The sequence below is a fragment of the Bombus vancouverensis genome, chromosome 5 (genome assembly GCF_051014615.1).
Source record: "Bombus vancouverensis nearcticus chromosome 5, iyBomVanc1_principal, whole genome shotgun sequence".
Classification (NCBI taxonomy): Eukaryota; Metazoa; Arthropoda; class Insecta; order Hymenoptera; family Apidae; genus Bombus; species Bombus vancouverensis.
In genome coordinates, this window is record NC_134915.1 from 3,863,457 (window position 1) to 3,889,220 (window position 25,764).

The window sequence follows — 25,764 nt, forward strand, 5'->3', positions numbered from 1 at the left end:
TTCTTTTTTCTATTTTTCCAAGCCGCCAAAAGTTGAAAAAAAGATGAGAAAAATTGATAATAAATCTTCGTAATGCTGTTATCTTCTCAATTATCAAATTTTTTCTTTCTTTCTGGTACCTGCTATAGCCAAACCAATTTTAATTAACAATCTGTTTGAGGTTTTTATTTTGGATAAGTAGATCGGCCGGAGTCATAGACACCATGAGACACCATGCGTAGATGTAAAGCGCCGACACATGTAAAGCGCCGACACATGTAAAGCGCCGACACATGTAAAGCGCCGACACATGTAAAGCGCCGACACATGTAAAGCGCCGACACATGTAAAGCGCCGACATATAATACAGCATGGCTACGTCGTACCGCCGCGTATCGGTACCTTTGCCTAACATACCATTACAAAAATTCATGTTTATTGTGAATAATGTACTTAAAATCTGTATTTTCTGGACTCAATAAACTCCTTTGTAAAAAAAAAAAAAAAAACCATGCTTAGGATAAAAATTGATGTCACCAATTTTGATTCTCTCACGACAAAAAAACAAAAAGGAAGTAACAAATGTTATTAAAGTATGTAAAAATGTAGCCTGAAAGTTTGGCTGCAAAAAGTGTCAAAGTTTCTTTGCAAACAAATTGGCTAAACAGCCTCGAACACGTGTTGTACGCCAGAATACATTCCTAAAAGTCATTTACGAGATAAAAAAATTAGCAATTACGTATCGATGCCATGATACGTTATAGTTTGTACGGCGATATCAATCATATGTTTAATATGTTTCTCACGATATAAAAATGTTGAAAAATAATCAACACTATCGAATCAAAGATGAAAGATTGTTAATGAAGAAAAGAGTACATAACAGAATTAATTTTTACGTCTTACTATTCTTATAAATTTGGTCGAAATTACCTACGTGTAGAACATCTGCGATACGATCGAACACTAAAAATCTGCATCGAAACAGTTTTAAATGCATTTGTCTATGTATCGCGCTTGCTTGTCGCTAGCTCGCATGACATCGAAATTGGAGGAAAAATAGAACTCCGTAAAACGTCAACAGAGAATACAAGAAGCAATTTGAACGTTCGATGGAATCCTAAACAACGTAGATTTAGGTCCTAGTAGATGGAAACAAGCGCCGGTGCGCTGCATAGTAAAATGATTTGCTCTGCAGCACGGAATAAGTGACAGTGAAATAACATGGAAACGAATGGACGAAGAATAGAAGTGAACAGTATCATTGGAAGTAAACACGTCGGACAAAATATTTTCGCGCTCGTGTTTGCACGTTATACTACGAAAGCGTATAACCGAATGAGAAAAACAGCCGATGAGATACGCGTCGCCGATTCGCAAATATTTCCAAGTTCTCCAGAGAAATAAAATGGCGAATAACCATCGCACGTGTTCATTCTCGTTTTCCTACCTTTTTCCCCAGATTTTTTCCCTTCCTTTCCCTTTACTGTTTACTCATACGATTGACCGATTTCATAACACGCACGCCTTTAAAACAAAATTTGCATTTTACACTGCCACTTGCGATTAAATCGTAGCGTATAGCGCACACATTGCTGCTTTGACGACAGATTGACATCGAGAAGACTTCGAGTCGAAATGAAAATATGGCCATAGAAAGAATTTAAGAAAATAAGAAAATAAGTGGTGATTTCGATTCTCTTTAAGTAACATGTGAATAATATGTTTCTTTAAAAAAATGTGCAAGGATGTGTAGACGATGTGTAGCTCGTGTGATTCGAATGACGAGATATCTCGCTATTGAAACCGTCAAGTGTATTTTAAGATAATAAAAAAATAAGAACAGACAATATTTGCTAAGACAGTGTGTAAATCGCTAATAAGATCGCGGATAACTGGTCACCTTACGATCGCGTCCGTTTATTTATACTGGTCGGGGGAGAGCCGGAAAATTTGAATTCGTCTTCGTTTGACGGTTGCACGTAGCGGCGACATTGTTTTGCCCGGAGTTTATTTATTATTACATTATGTGTATCCTAACGATATTGATACTCCGAGGCAAAACAACAACATGATTTAAATTGTCCCCTAGCTCATGTGCCGCTACAGAGGAGGACTCCTACATATGTGTGTGACGAAAAGAATTTGCTATGGGAGCATTGTTTTGAATAACAGAAATATAATGATAAAAGAAAATAACAATGCAAAGCTTGAATAAAAAAGCGACCATTTTGATAATACGATTAAAGACTAGATACGTGCGTCAAGAGTTAGCAGAGATAGTTCCGCATTTTTATTACAAATAGAAATGATAAAAGAAAATAATAATGCAAAAATTGAATAAAAAAACGACCATTTTGATAATACGATTAAGGACTAGATACGTACGTCAAGAGTTAGCAGAGATAGTTCCGCATTTTTATTACAAATAGAAATATTTATTACAAAATATTACGATATTAATGAGTAATATTGTCACCTTGAAAGTTTTACGTAAATAAATATTGTATTATATATATAGACCTGTAAATTTAAACTGTGATGTATGCCAAATAACCTCCGTGTAATAGACATGTACAATAAATGTTATTATATTAAATTATGCTGTCTATTATGTTCTTTCAATAAAAGATCAGAACTATTTAGATAGATACCTTTTAGATAGTGCTAGTGTTATAAATTATAAATTGCATAGAGAAAAATTCAGTGACATTAAGTAAAATTATTTCTCATTAATAATTCATTTACACAAATTATAATATACAATAGACTAGACAATAAATAAAGTCACTTAGACAATCACATTTATGGTTCAATCAAATTTATGACCAAAAAATCAGAACTATTTAGATAGACACCTTTTAGGTAGTGCTAGTGTTATAAATTATAAATTGCATAGAGAAAAATTCAGTGACATTAAGTAAAATAATTTCTCATTAATAATTCACTTACACAATACACAATATACAATAGACTAGACAATAAAGAAGATCACTTAGACAATCACATTTATGGTTCAATCAAATTTATGACTAAAAGATCAGATCTATTTAGATAGACACTTTTTAGATAGTGCTAGTGTTATAAATTATAAATTGCATAGAGAAAAATTCACTGACATTAAGTAAAATTATTTCTCATTAATAATTTACTTATACAATTTATAATATACAATAGACTAGACAATAAACAAAATTACTTAGACAATCACATTTATGGTTCAATCAAATTTATGACCACAAGATCAGAACTATTTAGATAGACACCTTTTAGATAGCGCCAATGTCATAGATTATAAACTTCATGGAGAAAAATTCCGTGACATTAAGTAAAATTATTTCTCATTAATAATTCACTTACACAATTTATAATATACAATAGACTAGACAATAAACAAAATCACTTAGACAATCACATTTATGGGTCAATCAAATTTATGACCAAAAGATCAGAACTATTTAGATAGATACCTTTTACATAGCGCCAATGTCATAGATTATAAATTTCATAGAGAAAAATTCAGTGACATTAAGTAAAATTATTTCTCATTAATAGTTCACTTATACAATTTATAATATACAATAGACTAGACAATAAACAAAATCACCTAGACAATCACATTTATGGTTCAATCAAATTTATGACCAAAAGATCAGAACTATTTAGATAGACTCCTTTTACATAGCGCCAATGTCATAGATTATAAACTTCATAGAGAAAAATTCACTGACATTAAGTAAAATTATTTCTCATTAATAATTCACTTATACAATACACAATATACAATAGACTCGACAATAAACAAAATCACTCAGACAATTATAGTCCAGACAATATAAAAAGTGCTACAAGATTGATCCTTTGAAGTATTGAAAATTGTCTGAACAAACTTTGAATTTTGCCAAGAATGTTAATGGAGGAATCGGTCGAGGATTGAAATCGGAATCAATCGACAGTAATTGAGAATAGAAAATCGAATAGAGTAGAATGAAGAAACATGTACGAAGCTACGAATAGAGATATGATAAGTATGATGATACAAAAGAACGGAGGACGAAGAGAAGTATGAAAGATTTTTTGAAAAAGTATTTAAATGAAAGATATTTCAGATTTCTAATATAACGAATCCTAGACTACGTTAAAATATTATACACGTTATTGTTCTGTTATTAACTTCTGAATATTAATCTCAACATGAGACAAAAGTTTACAGACACAGTAAAAGAAATACGTAGTTACGAGAAGAGTTTCGCGGGTTTGTTGACTCGTAACTATACTTATAACTTGTAACTTGCGAAAGAGTGCAGAAGTCCTTTTTCAACCTGCAAACCGCAACCAGCCGCGCGACTAACGATTAACATTCGTTCTTTCGACGATATTATTAACTTCTATCTTGAATTTCTTTATTATTTCTAAAATCGGAGATTTTCACATTATCCTTGCAACGATAGAATAATTTAGCTTCCTTTGTAATACACAAATAAATAATTTTCAATATTTGTGCAAAGATTTCGAAAGATTGTTATATTTTCTACTTATCATGTAGTTCACGAATCGATTGCCTTTAATTTATCGAAATATTGATCGTAGTGAGTTAAAATATATGTCTCACTGGACCATTGTTATAGTAAAATTTAAATACGTCACGTAAGTTCATATCTGTTTCGCTTTTTAATAAGCTTCACATACGAGTGTTTAATATATCGAAATAATTAGTTTCTTGTTATTACGAACATGTTATATCAACATCTTTTATGTATTTACGAGACATTTAAAATCGCGACAATACGCAACATGCATATCTTTAATATGCAAAAAGTACATGAAATATCCAAAGTACAATAGTTGATGTAATATTTAATAGGCGAAACAAATTCCTTTTTAAATACCATTTTCTATTCGTATTTATGTTAAATAAATTTGCATAAATATCTGAAGGCCACTCGTTATATTGCTACATTAAACGGTTTATTGTTCGTGTGGAATGTCTCGTTGCGATGACTATAGTGTGACTGATGTGACATTTAAACAGCGAACGTTGGCGATTCAATGATGTAAAATTATACTCGTAATTTGCAAATTATTTGTATTATACTGTAACGTCGTGCAATAGCGATAAATAACTCCCCGATTTTCTAATCAGAGAAAGCTGAATGCCAGCGTGAAATTCGTAGCCCCTTTGTCATTAACATTGATCGTTTAAATGGTTAAATATAATATTTCCGATAGAAAGATACACGGAATAAATCACAGACCAAGATATGCACGTACAGTAGCGTAAATTGCAGCAATCTAGAAATTGCGATCTTATATGATTAATGTGCAGAATGCATGCATTATGAACTCGTAGTTAAGTGAAAATGTCAGATAATTTAATTGTTATCGCGCAAAGTTTCTAAAACGTTGTAGAATAAGTCGACATACTTTGCACCAATTCCGTAAGAAGCTACTTTTTTATTCTCATTATTTCCACCATTTCTAGTATATAATAACAATCTATATAATATGCAATACTTTCCACTTATTACAAAAAATAAATGAAAACCGAAAAGAAAAATAAACGTTAACAACATAAGCGTGGCAATTAAGAAAATGGCACGAGAAATTGGACCGGGAATTTCATATTTCCATGCAATTTTATATTTCTACGAATGGAATTAAACAAATGGAACCTATATAATGACGAGATCGAAATTCGTCCTTTCTAAAAAATCGTAAACACTTTGAAATATGCAAAGTAAAGTACTTGTTATTATTTCTCTACGTATCACGCGCTTCTATACGTCTTTACGCTTTTAACTTTTCCATGAATGAGTGAACATCCGCTGTCTCAGAGCTTCTCTCGGGCTATGGATACGATTCCAAGGGCCGAAAATCAGCCTACGACGATCGAAAAATTCTTCGCCCAAGCAAATGCGATAGGAACTCGTCGTGGCTTTCAGCGGTAACACGCTCGTTTCTCGAACACCGATAAAAGCCGGACGACTTTTAATGTCCGTATCAGTAGGAATCCAAACGTAGTTGGCGCGGAAATAACCGAAAATTGCTTCTCGTTCGACGAATTAATGCCAGAGTCGACAAAATTAACGTCCCCGCAGGATATTAATTTCGTCGTTTTCGTCGAGAAAAGAGGAAAGAAAATATTCCTCGCCGTTCGCCCGACGAACGAAGACTCGTTAAATGGACATGCTTCGAATACTCCGCCGCGGGAATCGCACATCGTTAACCAACAATTTCTGACTTCACGCGGTCAATCGTCCTCTCCATTGAGAAAAGCATTCCCATTCTCGCGGCAGCGTCTATTATTATACACGCGGCTGACTAATTGTCTACGTGAAGATTACCGAGAAAGGAAACGACGAGTCACATTCTCCATTTTTCTTTCTTTTCTTTTTTTCTATAGAGAAAGAGTTTCAAAATCCAGTATTTTCTCTATTAATCCTCGGATGGCGAATGCTTCTGCAGCGACGCCGAGGGCGGGTGCAGGGTCTGTATGACCCATAGAGGAAGATAGCTTCCCTCGTAGTGTTAAGGTGGAAATTCTAGTTCGAAGTATCATAGGCGTGTATGTATAATAATTATTAATGTCTTTATTATTATATTTTTTGTTAGTATATTGCGTTACCATATCGAAGCGGTTAATGTACATAAAATTGTTGTTCGTATTGCATATAAATTTATTACGTTCTTCTCGTCTTATAGTGCACTTTTTATCGTTTGCTTACGTTCCCTATGTTCGTTGTACAGATATAGACGTAGTACAGATATACATATACAATCGAACAAATATTTATCCAAATAAGAATTTGTTCGACAGTTTTTTTATTCGTGCAAGAATTTATCTGAATAAAAATTTAACGGAACAACTGATTCGATTAAAGATTTATTCGCATAAAATGATATATTACATATAGATATTTACGCGTTGCGTAATACATCGAGGATGGCCATGGTACTGAACGTGAGATATATTTTCAAGCTACATTGTCCAGTTGTTGTAATATTGGCTTTCATAACTAGCTTTCATCGGATACCAAGTTGGAAAGTTTATTTCTGTTTGGTAAATTAATTATTATATTATTATATTATTATGGTACTCTATATACTTGTACAAAATTAAATGGCAACGAACCATTATTCGTATTATTATTCGAACAATTCCGTGGCCATTATTCGAATAAATATAGAAAATAATTCGTTACGGATAACGAACAATTGTTTCGCGGATGCGAATTTATACCGATAATCAACTTGGACAGATATTTATTCGAAACAATTGGCGCAGCGTCCAACTCTGATACAGCTTGATCAAAATATTCGGATGATTACGATAACGTAGCTACTCGCGTACTTGGATCGTAGAGAGCGGCAAAGACACGAACGGCGAACGTCATCTCCCGAAGCGATAGAATTCTCGCGAACGCCAACGCACAAACGAAAATGAAGTTTATCCTTAGCAGCGGGATCCATACGAACGATAACTGCGAACGGGACCTTTTTCATCATAAGACATCCCGTTTCTGCGAATATGAACGAGAATTGCATTTCCTTTATCGCGTGCTCGAGCAAAAGCCAGACGGTGCCGGCTCAATATTCACGCTCGATCGAAAACTCCTCCCGTTTAATGCGTCTACGAGCAAATCGGGAACGTTATTCCACAGATTGCTTATGCGAGTGTCTGCGTAGTCGCGGGACAACGCGTTTTTCCTTCAATTTTCCAGTAACCACGTTAAACGCAAAACGCCAAGCCGAGAGAAACTTTGTTTCCGAGCGGAGGATGGAAACTCGCTTGAGTGCGTTAAGGTTGCATTTCCATTTGGTGGCATCGTCCAAAGCACGAACAATACCGACGAAACCAGCGCGATGCGAATATTCGTTACAATAACAACGGAAGGTAACAAGAATATTTACGTAACAGCGCGTTTTAATCAGCTTCGTTTAATTCAACAAAGAAATATCTGCCACAAAACCCTGATATCTCGTTAGTCTTATTGGAAGTAGCCATATCGTTCCACTTTAATACGGCTGAACTGAGGAATTTTAACGCCGGTATCGAGAAAGGTATTTTCATACAAACGCGTGCACACTCTTCTTTCTATTACAACCGAGAAAGTGTCTGATTTTTCTCCATGGAATGGTACGCGAGAAAAAATTGTCCGCTCTTTGAAAAAAGGAGAAGGTTTCCAAACGTGAAATTGAAATGCGTTTGGGACACGGACAAATTACGCAAACAAAGAATTAATTCGCTAAAAGATAAAACGTGGCATAAGGTTTCGATACGACAGCATGTGGTTTGCATAAATTTAGTGCTTTAAGTATGTTTTTATATTTTTATTCGAAACGGAGGTTTTATCTTTCGTTATCGAGGAAATATTGAAATAACCATTTTGGGTGACAACTGTTGCCCAAACATATTTTGGACGAACGGAGTTCTAATTCTAATTAAGCTGGAAAAATAATAAATAGACTGAAGAATTTTCCTATTATCTGACTATTATTCCTATTATTACTCCTTCCTATTATTCTCCTTCCTATTTACTATTATTCCTATTATTACTCCTTCCTATTATTCGACTTCAGTAGTTGATAGCCCACAGGAAGAAAAACTAATTCGAAGATAATTCCAGCAACATCGTTTACCTTTAATTGTAAGAAATTGTAACTTGCGCGCATATGTGATTTATAATGTCATAATTAAAATTTGCAATTGAAATCAGCGTGGATGTTGAATACCTATATGCGCGATTTCTTCTCGCAATGTGATTTTTTCCCCAGTACAGAAGTCCGTTACGAACGATATTGGCAGAAAATAACCGAGCAACGTTTATATTTCATGGAAAGCTTTGTTCAAGGAAACTACATGAAATAAAAATACATCGTTGCTCAACGGTATGGGTTCATTTATTTTACGAGAAGGGAATCCTTTAATGGAAAAAAACGTGATTACATGTCTTTGCGACTATTAAAAATCAAGCAAGATGGCCAATAATGAATTTCTCGTATCTTTATTATAAACTTTCTTAACATCCATTGCGTGCATTTAAATATAGGAAATCAATTTGTAGCAATTATTAATCTGCAGCAAACTTAATTTAATTTTATTATCCTATAGGAAATTTCTTCTTTTTCAATGAGATTGCGTGTATTTATGGCTACTAAATATCAAGCAAGATGGCCAATAATGAATTTGTCGTATCTTTATTATAAACCTTCTCAACATCCATTGCGTGCATTTAAATATAGGAAATCAATTTGTAGCAATTATTAACCTGTAGGAAATTTAATTTTATTAATCTACAGGAAATTTTTTCTCCTTCAATGTGACTTACGTTTGCGAATGCGTTTGATAATTTACAATAAAATAAAATATAATTTATAATTTTTGTATCATAAGACGAAAGCTACAAAGAAATCACAACGAAATGACAGATGCGACGTTTGTTAGGGGTAGTGAAAATTGAAATGCAAGGCCTGAAGATTGAATTGAAGATTCAATCAAAATTGATTGATTGTCGTCTTTTATTCTTCTCGGCAGAAAGGACTGTGTTCGATCATCTGTAGTAAACTTTACTTTTTTCTTTTTTCCCCGAGCAATTTACAAGTTTCCTCACATTATGAATAAAATTCTAGCCAAGAGCGTTATATAAAACACAGACATTTTATAATGTGCTTGCTTCGGCTACCAACGACATTACAAACGGGATCGCATTTAATCATCGCACGAGCATACGCTTTGTCGCAGGAACGTTCAAAATTTCCCTGTGGACCGCGGTGTCGAGTGATTATTGCTTTCATAAAATGTGTACGCCGTCTACTATAACAGACTATCACGGACGAAAATGTAAAAACTGTAAAAACTACCGCCGCGTACAACTCCGAGACATTTCAGCTTTATGCATAGATAGTGTACCGCCGCAACAGCCACTAGTCGCGAATGAAAGATGTATGCAAATCTAACCATCGTACGCGCTGAAAAATTCTATGCATTCCTGAACGATCGCGATGTTCGCGAGTTCCTTCGCCACTGCCTTTGTCTTTATTAAAATCTCTTATTGATTCGAAACGATCAGGTGTCGGATGGGCTCGACAGCGTTACTTTCCCATGACGAACGATGGGTGTCGTGAAATAACGTGGAGTTACGTAAAATGGAGTTTGCGTGTTTCATTGGAATTCAAAAGAAAATGAACTCCGTGGAATTTAAAAATATATCGATCAATTCTAGTATTGATATAAAACTAACTCAATTTCGATACCTTTCATCAAATTCGACGCAATGTTTCAATCTCTTGATCGGGAACGCGTCACGAATTTTTGAACGTGACACAACGCCGATAATAAAATTGTAGGACGACTCTTCAACGATCCTCAAATTTTCCCGCTTTTCAGATGACGACGCATTCCAGCACTCGGAAGCGAGAGTTGTAACACTACAGAAGAAATGTATGAAAAATAGTGATGGTGGAATGAAAATTTATCTACAAAATTTACCTACAAAAATAATCTTCGTTAAGGCTGTATTTTTATTACTAAAATTCTGTTTAGTAACATTAATAGAGAAGAAACATATTAATATTTTCTGTTACTAAGATTTTGTCTAGTAACATTAATAGAGATGAAGAATAGTGATATTTCCAAGTATTTCATTATTTCTTCTATGGTTAATGAATGAATATTTAGTTCAAGCTACACATTGCTATGGACTATAGCAATCTAATTTGGTTTGTCCTTGTTTCATCCTGAAAACAATTTTCGTCGCAAGATTTACGATTTTGTTCTGTTACGATTAGAGATAACATTCACAACAATTGTACGATACGATGAACAAAAATATTGGAATAAATAAAATATTGGAATCTACTAGAAAAAATGCAGATGCTAATGTTGCTTCATTTTAATTGAGCAATTTTCAAATCGAGTCCGAGACATTAATGCAAAACTCGGGCAAGTTCACATTTTCGAAAAATTCCACTTGTTGAAGTTTTATAAGAAATTTTTGATCTTTGGGAAGAAGAATCGGCTATGTCCAGAACTCGCCTGGCTTTTGTTCTAAAATGTAACGTCAATGGTGACGTTAATCTGTCAGCCAACGTGTTTCAAACGTCCAGTAAACCTACTCTGTTAATCGCGTGTCTTTCTTCTCGTCGATTCGAAACGTCTTCGGACGAACAAGAATCACGTCAATCATGGGGAAGTAAATTCGTGTCAATGAGAGAAGATCTCAGTGATTTATTTAGGAAAATCAAGGAAGAATAAACACGCGAGAAAACAAAATATTTCATTTCAAATTGCCGGCATTATGATGCAGGTACCAGGCAAGTGGAAATATCGAAAATGACTTGCCAGGTACATTTTTCAAAAATATAAAGAGTATCGTTATATCATTTGTCACACTAGTGTCTTACTAAGTCCAAAATTTCAGCGTGATTGCTTGAACTAGTCGTAATTAATTCAGTTACGTCGAATGCCCCGCAATTTCTAAGATCAGGACTTGCCCGGTTTTTTCATCAAGACCTTCAATTCGGATCTCGTTCAATTGCTCCATAAATTCACCGCCAAGGGTTGTATTAAAAAAGGAACACGCTGTGTGCGTTTACGTCATAAACACGACGTACCTCTAACACTTTCGCTGAATTATGCATCATGATGTACGAGGATATATTATTTTCGATATTGCGTGCAGGTGCACGAGGGCATCTATCACGAATAAACTGTCTGAGTATCCACGAATACGCTGGAAATTTAATTACGAAGGTTTATTACGAGAGGAATGTTTGGCGAAATTTCACATACAGGTAAAGACAGATTAAATGTCAAAGGGAAAATGAACGTATTGAATTGGCGCACAGCTAGTGAGTATTATCGATTAAACGGAAATCAAGAGATTCGCGAAAGTTTTGGGGAATGCGAATAAGTTGCTTATGAATCGAGATTGAAACCCGAATCGAATCGCGTTTTAATTAAAAACAACGAACCTTGCTTGATGATATCCAATACGATCTTAATATCGCCGATAACAAATGGGAAAATCAGATCATTCGAAACGTGATAATACACTGAAATTATTCGTCATAAGCATAACTTGATACTCTGACCATGCACTAACGTCGCTATATATATATATATTCACGAACAAAATTCTATAGCAGATAAATAAGATTAACGTGAATATAATACACGTCATCATTCATAAATATTGAGATATCGATTTAATTGATTTTTAATGACAATACTTTTCGATCGAATATGATATAAAGCATTTGGGTGATACAAAATATCGAACAATTAATAATTAGAAGGAACACTTACTATCTTTTTATGAATTATAAATTTACATTATCAAGAAACATATACAGGGTGGTTGGTAACTGGTGGTACAAGCGGAAAGGGGGTGATTCTACGCGAAAAAAGAAGTCGAAAATATAGAATAAAAATTTTTCGTTTGAGCCTTTGTGTTCGAGAAAACCGACTTTGAATTTTCGCTCGGTACGCGTGCGGTACGTTGTAACGGATCTCACTGTAGGTCGTTGGCTCGATGGAAAAATTAAAAAAACATTTTTTTTTAAATTTTTTATTCTATATTTTCGACTTCTTTTTTCGCATAGAATCATCCCCTTTCCGCTTGTACCACCAGTTACCAACCACCCTGTATAATATAGTACGTATCTCATTCCCCTCATTTTCATGTTTTTTCCATTTTCGATATGAATTTCGATTTGGATTTTTCGATAGTTTTGCGTTTTCGAGTAATTGTTCGTAAGAAATAGATTCGTATTGTTCACTGGCAGGAAGCTTGAAAATCCTGCCAACTATGCTACAAGTTCAACAAATATATAAACTTGTTCAGAAAGCGCTATCAGCGTTGCGTCTTTTCGACAGCATACACGTTACGGCACACCGCTGATGCCTGTTGCACAAGTTTTAGTTTCTAAGCTTTTGATCTTGCCAGAACTATGCGGATAAACTGTTTCACTCTCATACATATACAAGCTGACGGCCGCACAAACTTTTATTATCATGTTCCTATTAGTTTGCATTTACATGTGTAGATTTGTTTGTGAACGTAAATAAACATATGTAATACATCTTGCAGTCATAAAATTATATACATAATAAATTAATTACATAGAAAAGTAAGTTTATTCTTTTTACAAGAACTGTTACAGGATTTGAAAATTAAGCTAACATCGTGAATGATTATAAACTCAATCCCATTTTCATAATATTGAAACAAAAATTGGCAAAATCTTTTATATAATTTCATATTATAATATAACATTTACAATTGAAGATACAAAAAACACAAGTTTCCTTCTTTCGAAGCTATTAAATTTTCTCTTAAAATAGTGCACCTGTTTATGAAAAAATATAAACTCAATGTTAATGATGTTACCTTTTCGTTCAGTATTTAGCCGGATTTCTCTTTATTTTTGATTACTTTCATTAATCTGTTAGCTACACTATCCACTAACTTATTTAAAGTTTCCTTTCGAATACTCTTTTACTTTATTCTCTTTTTGAGGTCCAACGATATTTTTTTATAGGTGGCTTCTCCTGATCGTGGAGTTTTCTCGCTAGAATTCCCCATGGGTTATCGATCGAGTTCAAATCAGAACTCAGTGCTGGCCATCGTAATAATTCTATACCGAAATCTCGAAACCACTTTCTTGTAGTGGCAGTTGTATAAATAGGAACATTGTCTTGCTAAAAAATTGTCCTTTTGTCTTTCCTATTTCCGTTACGAAAGGCAATAATCTGCCATGTAACATCTCCTCACATTCTATAACGTTATATTTATTCTTTACGAAAACAATTGTCTTTAACGTGTCCAGGCAAGATCAACAGTTTCTTGGAAATGTAGAAAAATTAACGCGCCAAATGTGTTCGAGTCTACAATTATTCGCAGCGTTGTATCTGTATGGACACGTTTTGTCGATTCGTATTAATAATATACGAATGTTACTGAAATATATAAATCGATGACAAACTAATGATCGGAGACAACATTTACTATCTAGCTTGTGGAATCAAGAGACGTATGTATATCGTATGAAATACGATTTGTTCATCGGAAGCGTAATTAATGGTATACTAAAATTAAATCGACATTCATCCAAGTGTTAAAATTAATCATGATGGTCTCTTTGTCCAGGTAGAATACGTATATTCATTCAGATATTTGAATATTTCTCAATATTATGATATTCATGAAATATCACTAATTTATATTATAAGGAAATAATAATATTTTTTAAATCAATTATCTCGCTAGGCATCGAATATATTTTAAACCTAAATTGAAAATAAAACCAGAAGAAAAATCTTGTACATTTCACAGTAAATAGTAAAATTAGATACAAATTAACTTGGTATGTTCAGATGTTTAAGCATTAATTCAGTGTATTATTACTTGTTTATATATCGTTTACATGTTTCTTACGTTTATATTTTGTCTGTGTTCCAACATCTTAGTGAGTGTATTAAATTTTTATAGGAATATATTTTCAGCCTAAGTTGAAAATAAAACTAGAAGCAAAATCTTGTACATTTCACAGTAAATAGTAAAATTAGATACAAATTAACTTGGTATGTTCAGATGTTTAAGCATTAATTTAGTGTATTATTACTTGTATATCGTTTACATGTTTCTTACGTTTCTATTTCGTCTGTGTTCTAACATCTTAGTGAGTGTATTAAATTTTTATAGGAATATATTTTCAGCCTAAGTTGAAAATAAAACTAGAAGCAAAATCTTGTACATTTCACAGTAAATAGTAAAATTAGATACAAATTAACTTGGTATGTTCAGATGTTTAAGCATTAATTTAGTGTATTATTACTTGTATATCGTTTACATGTTTCTTACGTTTCTATTTCGTCTGTGTTCTAACATCTTAGTGAGTGTATTAAATTTTTATAGGAATATATTTTCAGCCTGTTGAAAATAAAACTAGAAGCAAAATCTTGTACATTTCACACTAAATAGTAAAACTAGATACTAATTAACTTGGTATGTTCAGATGTTTAAGAATTAATTTAGTGTATTATTACTTGTATATCGTTTACATGTTTCTTACGTTTCTATTTTGTCTGTATTCTAACATCTTAGTGAGTGTATTAAATTTTTATAGGAATATATTTTCAGCCTAAGTTGAAAATAAAACTAGAAGCAAAATCTTGTACATTTCACAGTAAATAGTAAAACTAGATACTAATTAACTTGCTATGTTCAAATGTTTAAATATTAATTTAGTGCATTATTATTCGTATATTGGTTACATGTTTCTTACGTTTCTATTTCATTTGTGTTCCACCATCTTAGTGAGTGTATTAAATTTTTATACGAATCACTTACCCTTTCGAACATGTATGGTCAAAATGGGTTCCCGTTTGGGTTTCTCGTTGCGAAACATTACGCTGCAACCACCTGCAAGGCAAATATAATTAACTATTAGAAAACACTAAAGTAGTCGTACTAGAAATAGAATAGTAAAAGTAATGAAGTTAAGTAGATACAATGAGTGGAAAGTGCGCTTCAAACATATCGTCTACATTTTTACCATTTGTATCTAAAGAATAAAAAATGATTCAATTCCTCTAAATTTTCAAATTAATCGATCGGAATTATGTGTTCGTACAAGATAACTGTTCAAGATATGCAGAGAAAAGATGCAGACAACAATGAATTAACCAATTGCGTATTGTTTCTTCCAATATTTGAGCTCAAACTCCACTGACGAAACGTTGCATGAATAAATAAGAAAGTCAGCAAAGTGTAAAAATCTGAATCTGACTCGCGAAGTTACTTATGAAATACGCCGAAGCAAAATACGATAAATGCGAATAATATTATAATAAAATAGCCACTGACGAAGAAAAACGAATCTAGGTACTTGCATCCCGTAATTTTTACAATATACGTGTATATAATTTAATATTTAAAATTAATGGAATCCCTATATTGTAATGCACAATACATCAATTCTTTATATCGCAAGATTACAAGCAAAACGGTGTCAAAGTTAAATAAATTGAAGAAATGCCTAATGATTTCGTTCATCTCAATTTCCATAAATGTCCTAACGTTCACGTACACGTCTGATTGCACAGATTTTACATCAGAGTAATAACACACGGCGCTCTCTTTCAAGGAAACAAGGGCGAGCTTATCACTCGATGTGACAGATACGACGATCACAGCGTCTAATCTGACGAGCAATAAACTGGACAGTTGGTAAGTTCAGTCTCGTACAGTCAGTTTACACGGGTTCGTTTAATTTTACGTCATCGCCACACGCTACATGCCACTCGCGTGCTCCTGTAATTTCATTCTCAACACTCCACCGACCGTTTAATCTCGCGGTAGAGTAACAGCGAGTACACGGTCTGCCATAAAAGTTTATTGTTTTTACACAAGCAAGGAAACCATTGCGCAACAGTAAATCAACGATCCGCGAGAGACACCGTGCACCTTGAGACTTGGCGCGATCGTTCGCAGTTCTCGTCGAGCAGATTCGGTGCGTGAAATCACGCGTAGGTGTGCGGAAAAAGGAAAATGTATCGGTATTGCTCCTGCAAGTCGAGGAATAGGCGACGTTAGATCGCGTCTGAACACTTCGCCAACTGTCCACCACTGAAAGAAGTAATATCCGCGTCTACGTTTTCCTTTTCTATGTTGTACGCGTATTGACAGTTGCGAGAAATTAATTTCCGTAGAAAGCCAAGATTTTAGATTAAGATATCGAAAGATGATATTGCGACGGCAGTAGCCAGAAATGAATTTTCTCTAATGTCGACGATTCGTTTGCCGGGTCCTCTGACACTGAGTAATTTACCAATTAATAACATTGAGTAGCGATTTCGGTTTCGCGTGTACCTAAAATATACGTCTACGCGTGTAATTAATATATCCGCGTTTTAATCCGTGCGCTTCTCAATGCACGGCTGCACGAATAGTATTGAAGTACACGGGTACACGTATATGAAAATGCAGAGGCAAACGGATCATAATATCTATATATATTGTTAAGAATTGTAGATCTTAATTGCCGAAATAAAAGTAAAGGAACACTAAGGTTACACTTAGAATTCATATTAAAATAGTTTTAGATTTATATAATAAACGATTTCCAGAATCTTCGTCGATATACATTTGCACTCTTTGTCTCACCATCTTCCATAACACATTGCCAACGGAACACAGTTCCATTCATCTGTTTTTCGAGACGCTGTGCACACACATACTTCCACACACTCATATTCACATACGTGTGTCACTACTACGCGGCCAATCTAGTCTAGCGCACAAAATTATACGTATCTCGATATGTATAATATAGTATATACATGTGTACCGAGGTTCACGGATACACATATTGAAATGTATAATATCCAGTGTATTAACTCGTATCCGGCGTTTCATTTCAGAATTAAATATCGAAATATTTAGATATGAAAATTGTTTATGAGACTTCATTAACCAAAACTGTAATTTTTCTTATTTTCATCTGAAAGCCAGTAAATTAAGTCTTAATTAATTAAAGTAAATTGAGCTTAATTTATTAACTTTTTGTATTCAGATGAGCTAAAGTATCAACATTTTGTAGGAGTAACAGGTTTGTTTATTTGTTATAATATTTTCAGTACATAAACAGCACCGTATCGGCATGGCCGAGATTGCTGGAATTGTTAAATATTTTTTGGCAAGTTCGAAAATTGCTAGATATTTGTTTGCCCTAGTTTTCACCATTAGCATCACCATTCAAATGATTTTAAATCCATAGCTGAATAGAAGCGTAATTATGGCTCGGTCATATGTGTTTCAGTTTGAATATAAACATCATTGTTATCGATGATGTCGTCATATAAAAATTCAAGAGCAGATTTTTCATGTGATTTTAGTACATCCGAACCTTGAAGCAAACGTTTTACATCTTTCTACAAATTATTTCTTTTACGTCAGAGCTTTCGTGCTCCAGATTTTTGTATCATTGGACCAAAAAAAAACCGGATATATGGTTTAATGAATGATTAAATGCCATCTTCGTTTCATTCAAGTCTGAAACGTCTCATAATTTCCGAAATTATAGTTTTTTTTTTAAATATACACAAAACCGTGTCATCATCATTGCTTACACTTAATGGGAGATTGGCTTTCCACAAAAAAATGTTGTTATAATATTCTTCGTTGTTTTTCATTTATTTCCAGACATTATGTGTTGTGTACCCTTGTATTAGTAATGACTCTGTCTGCAATAACATTTGATATTACACATCTGTTTCTACATAAACTGTCTAACATGAAATACATGGCGTTCCAACGTGTAGAACAGCTTCGTATTAATGTGCTTTTTGGCAAAGAAATCTGTTTGTTCTTGTTTTTGTTCTAGTGCATGTTTCGCAACACTTGAATGTTTAAAATGTCTTGCCATTTTACTGCAAATATCGATTATTTGTTGCATGGTGTTTTCTTTTAAATGCATGGTTTACATCTAATTGCACAGTATGTGATGCACATGTCACGCTATAAATTTTGGTATCGTCCGATATTTCCGATAACAATGAGATGGTATTTACCACATTTTTGGCGTTGTCTGTTACGATGGCTACTACTTTCGAAGTAATCCCATTCTGCCAGAGTTCTGTGTAATTCATCTGCGAGATTTTAGGCGGTATGGCGTTCTTCCATTTAGTATACACCCAAAACAAAACTGTCTACGATTGGGATTAATAATACGTACAATTATCGTAATGTACGAATCATATGCTAACAATGACCAACACAGATGTATATGCTACGTTTTTAACAGCGTTTAATTGTTCTTTTATCTTTGTCGCGACAGTACTCTTTAAACTCATTAATCTTTTTTCCACTGCTTCGCCCTTGCATATTTTATCATTTCGCTGCGCTATAGACGTAAACTCTTGAAAATGATCGGATAAACAGAAAGAAATAGATAATTGTCTTCTTTTTTTGACAATTAATTTTGCTGTTGCCTGGTGTATTTTTTCATTTTTCGCAGTCGCGTTTTCGCATTTTTCGTGACGTAAACGAATGTTTAAAGTCTGCCAGTTAAAAATAAACTGTTTTTTACGTTACGTTTTTCGCGAAGAGAAACAGAACTATATTTTCTTCCACGCGTTCTGTACATACGAATTACGTATTTATTTCTATCATTCATTTATTGTCTTTCGTATTATGATATTTTAACGTTGGTACTTATCGTTAACATTTAACGAGGTACTTTCTGTTTAAGTATTAGTGCTGCTAGTGGATCCTGTTGTTCCACTCGTATACGAAAATTCATTAGTAGTTTCTTCATCACACAGATTATACAAAGCTTTAAGCTTGCATAATCCCATAGCCAACTTTTACGTTTTGCCATTTGAAAATTGTATTTCAAATCATCGATAAATGTATAACATAAGTATACATGTGCTTGAGTTAATTATAGGTAAAATTCCTTTTTATTTTTATAGAAAATATTACAATATTATTTAGTATTATGATTATAGTATTACATAACGCTACATATATTATCAAAATATGTCTAAAGCTTATGGACTTGCTCATTCTTCATTTTCCAACATTCTTGCATCTAAAGTAGCGTTTTGATTCTAAAAGTCAGCACGAGCACAGCTCGAAGGGATGAAAATCAGACGTAACGAATATCACGAGTACACGCGATGTACACGTGTATTTTCAATAAACGTTCAAAATCAGAAACTCTAATATTAGCCCATTAAGGATTAATTACGAGAAGCGTAAAATGTAGTTCGTGAGAAAATTGTACAACATTCGATCAAATAAAGTAGCTCATTTTTCTATCAGTGCAAAAAAAGTAGAGGCGAAACGAAAAGTACAGTCCTCGGTAACTGGAGCCTCGAGGGGATAGCTAAAATCTTCGAGTTTCTATCGAAATTTCCGAGTAAAAGAATGCTTAACGAACGAAATGTTGACATACGAATGCACAATTACGCCCACCTTTGCAAAAAGTGCTAGTATTTTAATTAAGCTTCTTCTTCCAACTCATTTTACTCGACCTGCATAAATGCAAATGTTAGAGACGCGTTAAATTACGCGTTCGACCGGCGAAAAACGATCAGCTTTTGCATGGATATGCAGGTGGTGGAAGGGCGAAGAAGCATACGGCTTGTACCGTCTTACGTTATTCGAGACAATCAGTCTAAGTTGGAAACAGTTGGAAGAAAGACGACAATATCGAATGGTTCTCACAATTTGATTCCAACTTCCAGTTACACGGGTAAAATAACATCCGGACACGTGGTACATGATTCGGGTTAAAGTAAGTTTTCTTGTAGTCTTGTAGAGGTTTTCGAGTTACAGAGATTCGACTATACTAGAAGAATACAGCGACAACAATACCGTGATATTTCATCGTAGCAGTTCGAACAATAGGTAAATTAAAATATGTTAGTGCGGTGTCTAGCCGCGCGAGTGAATTTAGGATGTCTTGGAGTGCATCGAACGGTACGCACTGCGTGACCGGAACTCGATTACGCATTCTTCTAAATACGGAACGAGAAGCCGTTAAGCCTTGCCTCGCTATATCGACATCCACACGCTCTTGATTCTCATCGACGGCTCAGCCAGTCGCCACGGAAACCTTCTTCAACGTGTATCCACGGTGGAACATTTTTGAAATTATAATATTCACTTGGACTAGCAAATTTTTGGCTCGAACGCAATTCGTTATCGTATCCAACTGGGTTAGCGACTGGATGGAACTTTTTTAAATGCCGAAACGAATACTTTCACGGCTGCTTTGCATTCGACCGATTCTCATTTAATTGGGGTTATGTAAATTCATTCATTATACGAAATCCCAAGTTTTCTTACGTTCGCCGTCTATCCACGGCACCGTTAAATTTCTGACACAGTTTTGCTCCTACTGGCAAACGTCTCGAGGAAATATCGTCTACGCGTTTCCATTTGCATTGCATGATTTCTTTAATTTCCAACCTCCTTCGCATTAGTCCAACTGCTTCAATTCAAACAGGGTTCTTAATGAAAACTTGCTGAAAAAATACTTCATGAAAAATATAATGAGAAGCAGTTTTGTACATAATATGCTGACTCACGAAAGTATGTTTGAATATTTACCGTACAAAATTACCTATGTGTATATTATAAGTATGTACATGTTATACAACACATTTTGAGATTTCATTAGCATTGTAATAAAACAATACATAAAGAATACTTGAAAGAATCTCGACTTGAAGACTTGACAGCATGTTTTTAATTAAGCAGAAAATTCACATTATTAATAAAGTAAATCATTTGCAATAAAGCGACTTGACCAACAAATATAAACGTGGAAATTCGATAGGACATCTCGGGTGAAAAAAGGTTTATTTAAATAATTGTCATAGCACTTTAAAGTTTATTTTTTTTAACGCATTTTTTTTAAACCCGCCAAAATTTTTAATTTCACATTTTTTTCTATCATTATTTAGTTCACTTAGAGGAAACATGTGTAATAATTTAATCCTTTTTTGGTTTTTTGTTTCAGTCAAGAATTACGAGGTGGATCTTTCCCGCTGATTGAAGACTGCGGCGACAAGACGCCCATGAAATAGGCTTAGAAATCTGTTATAATTTTTTTTTACTTAAAAAAATTTTTTTTTATTCGTTAAATATATATATAACCATACCTTAAAGTTCAATAACTTCATTTCTTTTTCCCTTGTAAAAAAAGTCTAATTTAGGACACCCCCTTAATAAAGTAAATCGTTTGCAGTCAAGCTACTTGACTAACAAATAAACAACGATCGCACGTTGGTGAAATGGTTGCAAGTTATATGAGATTAAATTGCTTAGAATCTAATAACTTAACTCATCTGTACGAAGCTTCACGGTGGAAACGTGAAACATGTTTCAAAATCATTGATAGATATTGGACAAACGCGACGAGTAATTCGTGAAAGAATGGAAGTTCGTTGTGTTTTATTAAATTTGATCATTCGTATAATTGAATGGAAAATAAATTAAACAATATACGTATGTGGAAATGCTTGTTTGCCACTATAAAGGTAAAGCCAATTTTCCTGATTGAAACTCAAATATTTGCAGTGATACGATAAAAAAACACTGTTACGACAATGGATTTATCGAATTGCCCGGAAATTTTACCGCTACATTCTACGTTTACAATTTTCTGTAGCAATCATAGCAAATCGCAAGTAGTTGAAACGTACGCGTATGTATATGTACATTTTAATCATTGAGATATGAGCTACGAGAGGTAATTGGGTTTATAATTGAAACAAATATTTTTGGGTTATAATAGAAAAGTAAATAATTAGGTTTATAATAGAAACAAATTAAGCGAAGACTGTCACCTGCTAATGGTGCAAAAGTTGATGCAACGTAAAATACAAATTAAATAAGAAATCAGCAAATGAAAATTAGTAAATTATACGCAGTTACAAATTAGATGGACTCATCGATAGTTTTTATATTGCATTAACGTTAATAAAAATCTGTAATATCGATACAAAATCACTACCTATCGTTAATCATGAACCAAACAACTATGAATGTAATATCACTGAGAAAATGAACTGCTATTGAGAATTTGATCGCTGAATACGTTCTATGATAAAGCGCAATTGAGGCATTATTTTTGTATGAGTGACGGATAAAGGAATTTGCAATGGAGGTAGCTTACGCAGTATCTTTTTGGTGAATTGGTGAATTGGTCGTTAAATCCGTAAAAAATTTGTTAACGCGAAAGAGATTCGATATAGGATCAAACTGTAGAGACACCGAGAGATTATTTTTGTAACAAAAGCGAACAACTCTGTGGTAACAGAAAAAATACATTATAAAATAGAAGACAGGTACAAATTAGAATGCATATTATATTGCAGACTAATTAATAAAAATTTCAGGGAAAATCACTTTATTTAATGATAAGTTAGTTAAATAATTTTTAATAATTAGATTATAGGAAAAGAAATAAGAGAGCTTCCCAATCGACTTGATATTTTTATACGATAACATTTAGCAAATTTTATCAATTATTATTCCAATTATTAAATACCACTTTTGTACTTCATCGATCTACGTATTATCATCGATCTATTCATCGATCTATTAGTCAACGTTGTTATTTAATGATGCAGAATATCTTTGAGAAGCTAGATATGTAGATAATTTAGAATAATACGGTACTGATATATCTTATTTAGGCCAAAAAGCTAGATATAATAATCTATGTTTGATGCGTTGCAAAGTAACATATTCATGGGCTTTCCTCTAAATGCATTTTATCAATCCTGGATATTCAAAAATTAAAAGCAATTACGAAAAGATATATTACGAATATATTTTCAATCTTGTTTCAGTCCCAAATGGTGTTTCCCTAGAAATTGATTGAATGGTTAATGCCTCTTTATATGCAAATTAATCACTTCGATCCGACGAATAAATCAACAACTTGTGATTCAACATATCATTTAACGTATGCAATTTGTAGATTGAAAAATTAATAAAAGTGCGTGCCAGTCTGAAATATAAATTAAATAATTGAAAATCAAATTTCGATAATTACATACGTATGTATTTATATTATTTGCAATAGAATAAAAAGGATGTACGTATGTGGAAGTTTAACAAAAATATAGATTAAAATATCGTGTGTCGTATAAAATCGTAGAAAAGGCTTTAACAATGTGGTTTTGTACATGTATTTAAGTTGAATTAATTATTTAATAGATTGGAAGTTTAAACTTAATAAATTTAATAAATTGGAAGTTTATTGTAATACAGAAAGGTTTAAACACAACAATTTTCGTATTTTTCGTTTTCATCTTATTTTGGCTCGTAGCATCTTTTGCCACGAATAATAAATTATTCATAAAACTATTCGAAAACAATTTACAATCAACCCTTTAAAAATGAAGATTGACTGCAATTTAAATATTCACGAATCGACCTCGCTCTCTCTCCAAAGTTAAAACGAGGACTAAAGAACAAATGAGTCGTTTCAAACCGCTTTTAATGAATAGAAAACTGCTTGTAGACAAAACTGTATCAGATATCAAATATTTTAGCAAAGAGGAAAATCTTCTCTGGCTTAAAATTATTTTCGAAATTTTATTTGCTTTTATTATCATAAGATTTTAAACGTACAATGATCCACATGCATCACATTTTTTTTTCTTTAGAAAACTGGATGTGCCATTCGTTTACACTTCCAAGCACTGTACCAATTTTCTTTGTCAATATTTCTTCAAGATGTTCTTTTTCTTTTTGTACGTGTATTTTATAACATTCCAATTAAAAATTGTTATAAAGCTGACGATATTTAGTGTAAAGTATGTCTATCGCTAATGGCACTTACATCGTTTTATACAGAGGCAATGTTAAAATATTAGTAATTATTTACAAATGGAAACTGCTCTTAAATTCTACCATATCCATTGGCAAGTGGGACATTATACGATAAAAGAACAACATTTTTTAATTTTTGTACTTACAGTACCGTCTACAAGAAATCTTCAATTGCCTAAGACGGCGACGAACAAAGTGTAGCCGAATACCTCGATGAACCGTGAACGGTGTCCCGGTGCAATAAGGTCGTGAACAAACAGGGAAACTTCAAATGTCAAATTCCGGCAACTAACTATTCCCGAGTTCATCGTCGGTTATTTACCTCTTCCGATGCGCCTGAGCCGCGTCGACTCTGTCGAAGAAGGTAAAACGCGGACCAATTGATTGCACCGCTGGATCGATCGCTTTCGCGCTCTCCCATTCTTAATCCCAGCGGAAAGCAGATCCTAAGGGAACGCAGTAAGCGTTTCTGCCATACGCCACGATTGAACGTCTCGACTCAGCCGCTCGAGATAATCGGTCTTATTGTTACTAAGAGAATTTCGCCGCCAGTTTGGAACTGGAAAGTTTCGCCGACTGCGAAGTTGCGCGAGCGACGATTTCAGCCTCGTATCTCGTACGTGGCTCGGCTTTCGAGCACCCGTAGAAAGTCTTCGAAGGAACAGCTGTACGAGGCCGGTAGCTAGAGTCGGAGTAAACCACGAGAAGGCTGTGGGGTGACGATGCTTCGAAAAGAGAGAGAGAGAGAGAGAGAGAGAGAGGGTGAAAGATGGGTAGACGAAAGGAAGAAGCGAGAGAAGCGAATGAGGACTCGGGAAAGCGTTTCCAGGTCCCCGGGAAAATTCGTTATCGAGAACTGAAAAGTCCTAGGGAACGTGCGCTAGTATCTAAATGAAACGAGGTACAGGAAAATACGTGTTAGCTGGCATTGTCAATCCCCGCGCTCTGCTACCCCAAGGCTTAGCGAAGCTCCGAAACCAATGAGGAAACCAGAAAGTTTCGACGAACAAAGGGTGGCAGAGCGAGAAATCAAGTGGAGCCGGTTCTCGCGTCACGTGGCAATTTTCTGGTCGTGAGTCGATAGTTTCGTGCGGTGTGATGTATGAGAAAATGTGTCGTAAGTTTAAAGAAACAGAAGCCAAGCGGCGAAATAATTTTTCGGTTAGAGAGCGAAATAAATATTTTCCTGGGGTGGTCTTCCTCTATTGGATAATAAATTGTTGCGACCGACGTATATTTTTCACCCGTTTTAATCCTATTTTTAAGTTTCTTGCCTTTCTGACAATTGCTATTAAGTTCTTGTGTGTATTTGGCGCAGCCGGAAGAATCATTTATAGCAAGCTTTCGCCAATCAACGAACTGCTGCATTCAAACACACCGAAACGTGTGAAATTGGTATGTCGTCGTGGAAGAACGTTGAACTTTA

At 34.1% G+C, this 25,764-nt stretch overlaps 1 protein-coding gene across 2 annotated transcripts in view; it reads right to left on the reverse strand.

The window, feature by feature from the left end:
- Positions 1 to 25,764, reverse strand: part of Cad87A (cadherin 87A) — a 533,729-nt gene that overhangs the window by 332,727 nt on the left and 175,238 nt on the right. For both annotated transcript variants that reach the window (XM_033340032.2, XM_076618386.1), the window contains one exon: positions 15,333 to 15,404. In XM_033340032.2, the coding sequence (XP_033195923.2) occupies positions 15,333 to 15,404 (72 nt within the window). The remainder of the gene's footprint in view (positions 1 to 15,332; positions 15,405 to 25,764) is intronic.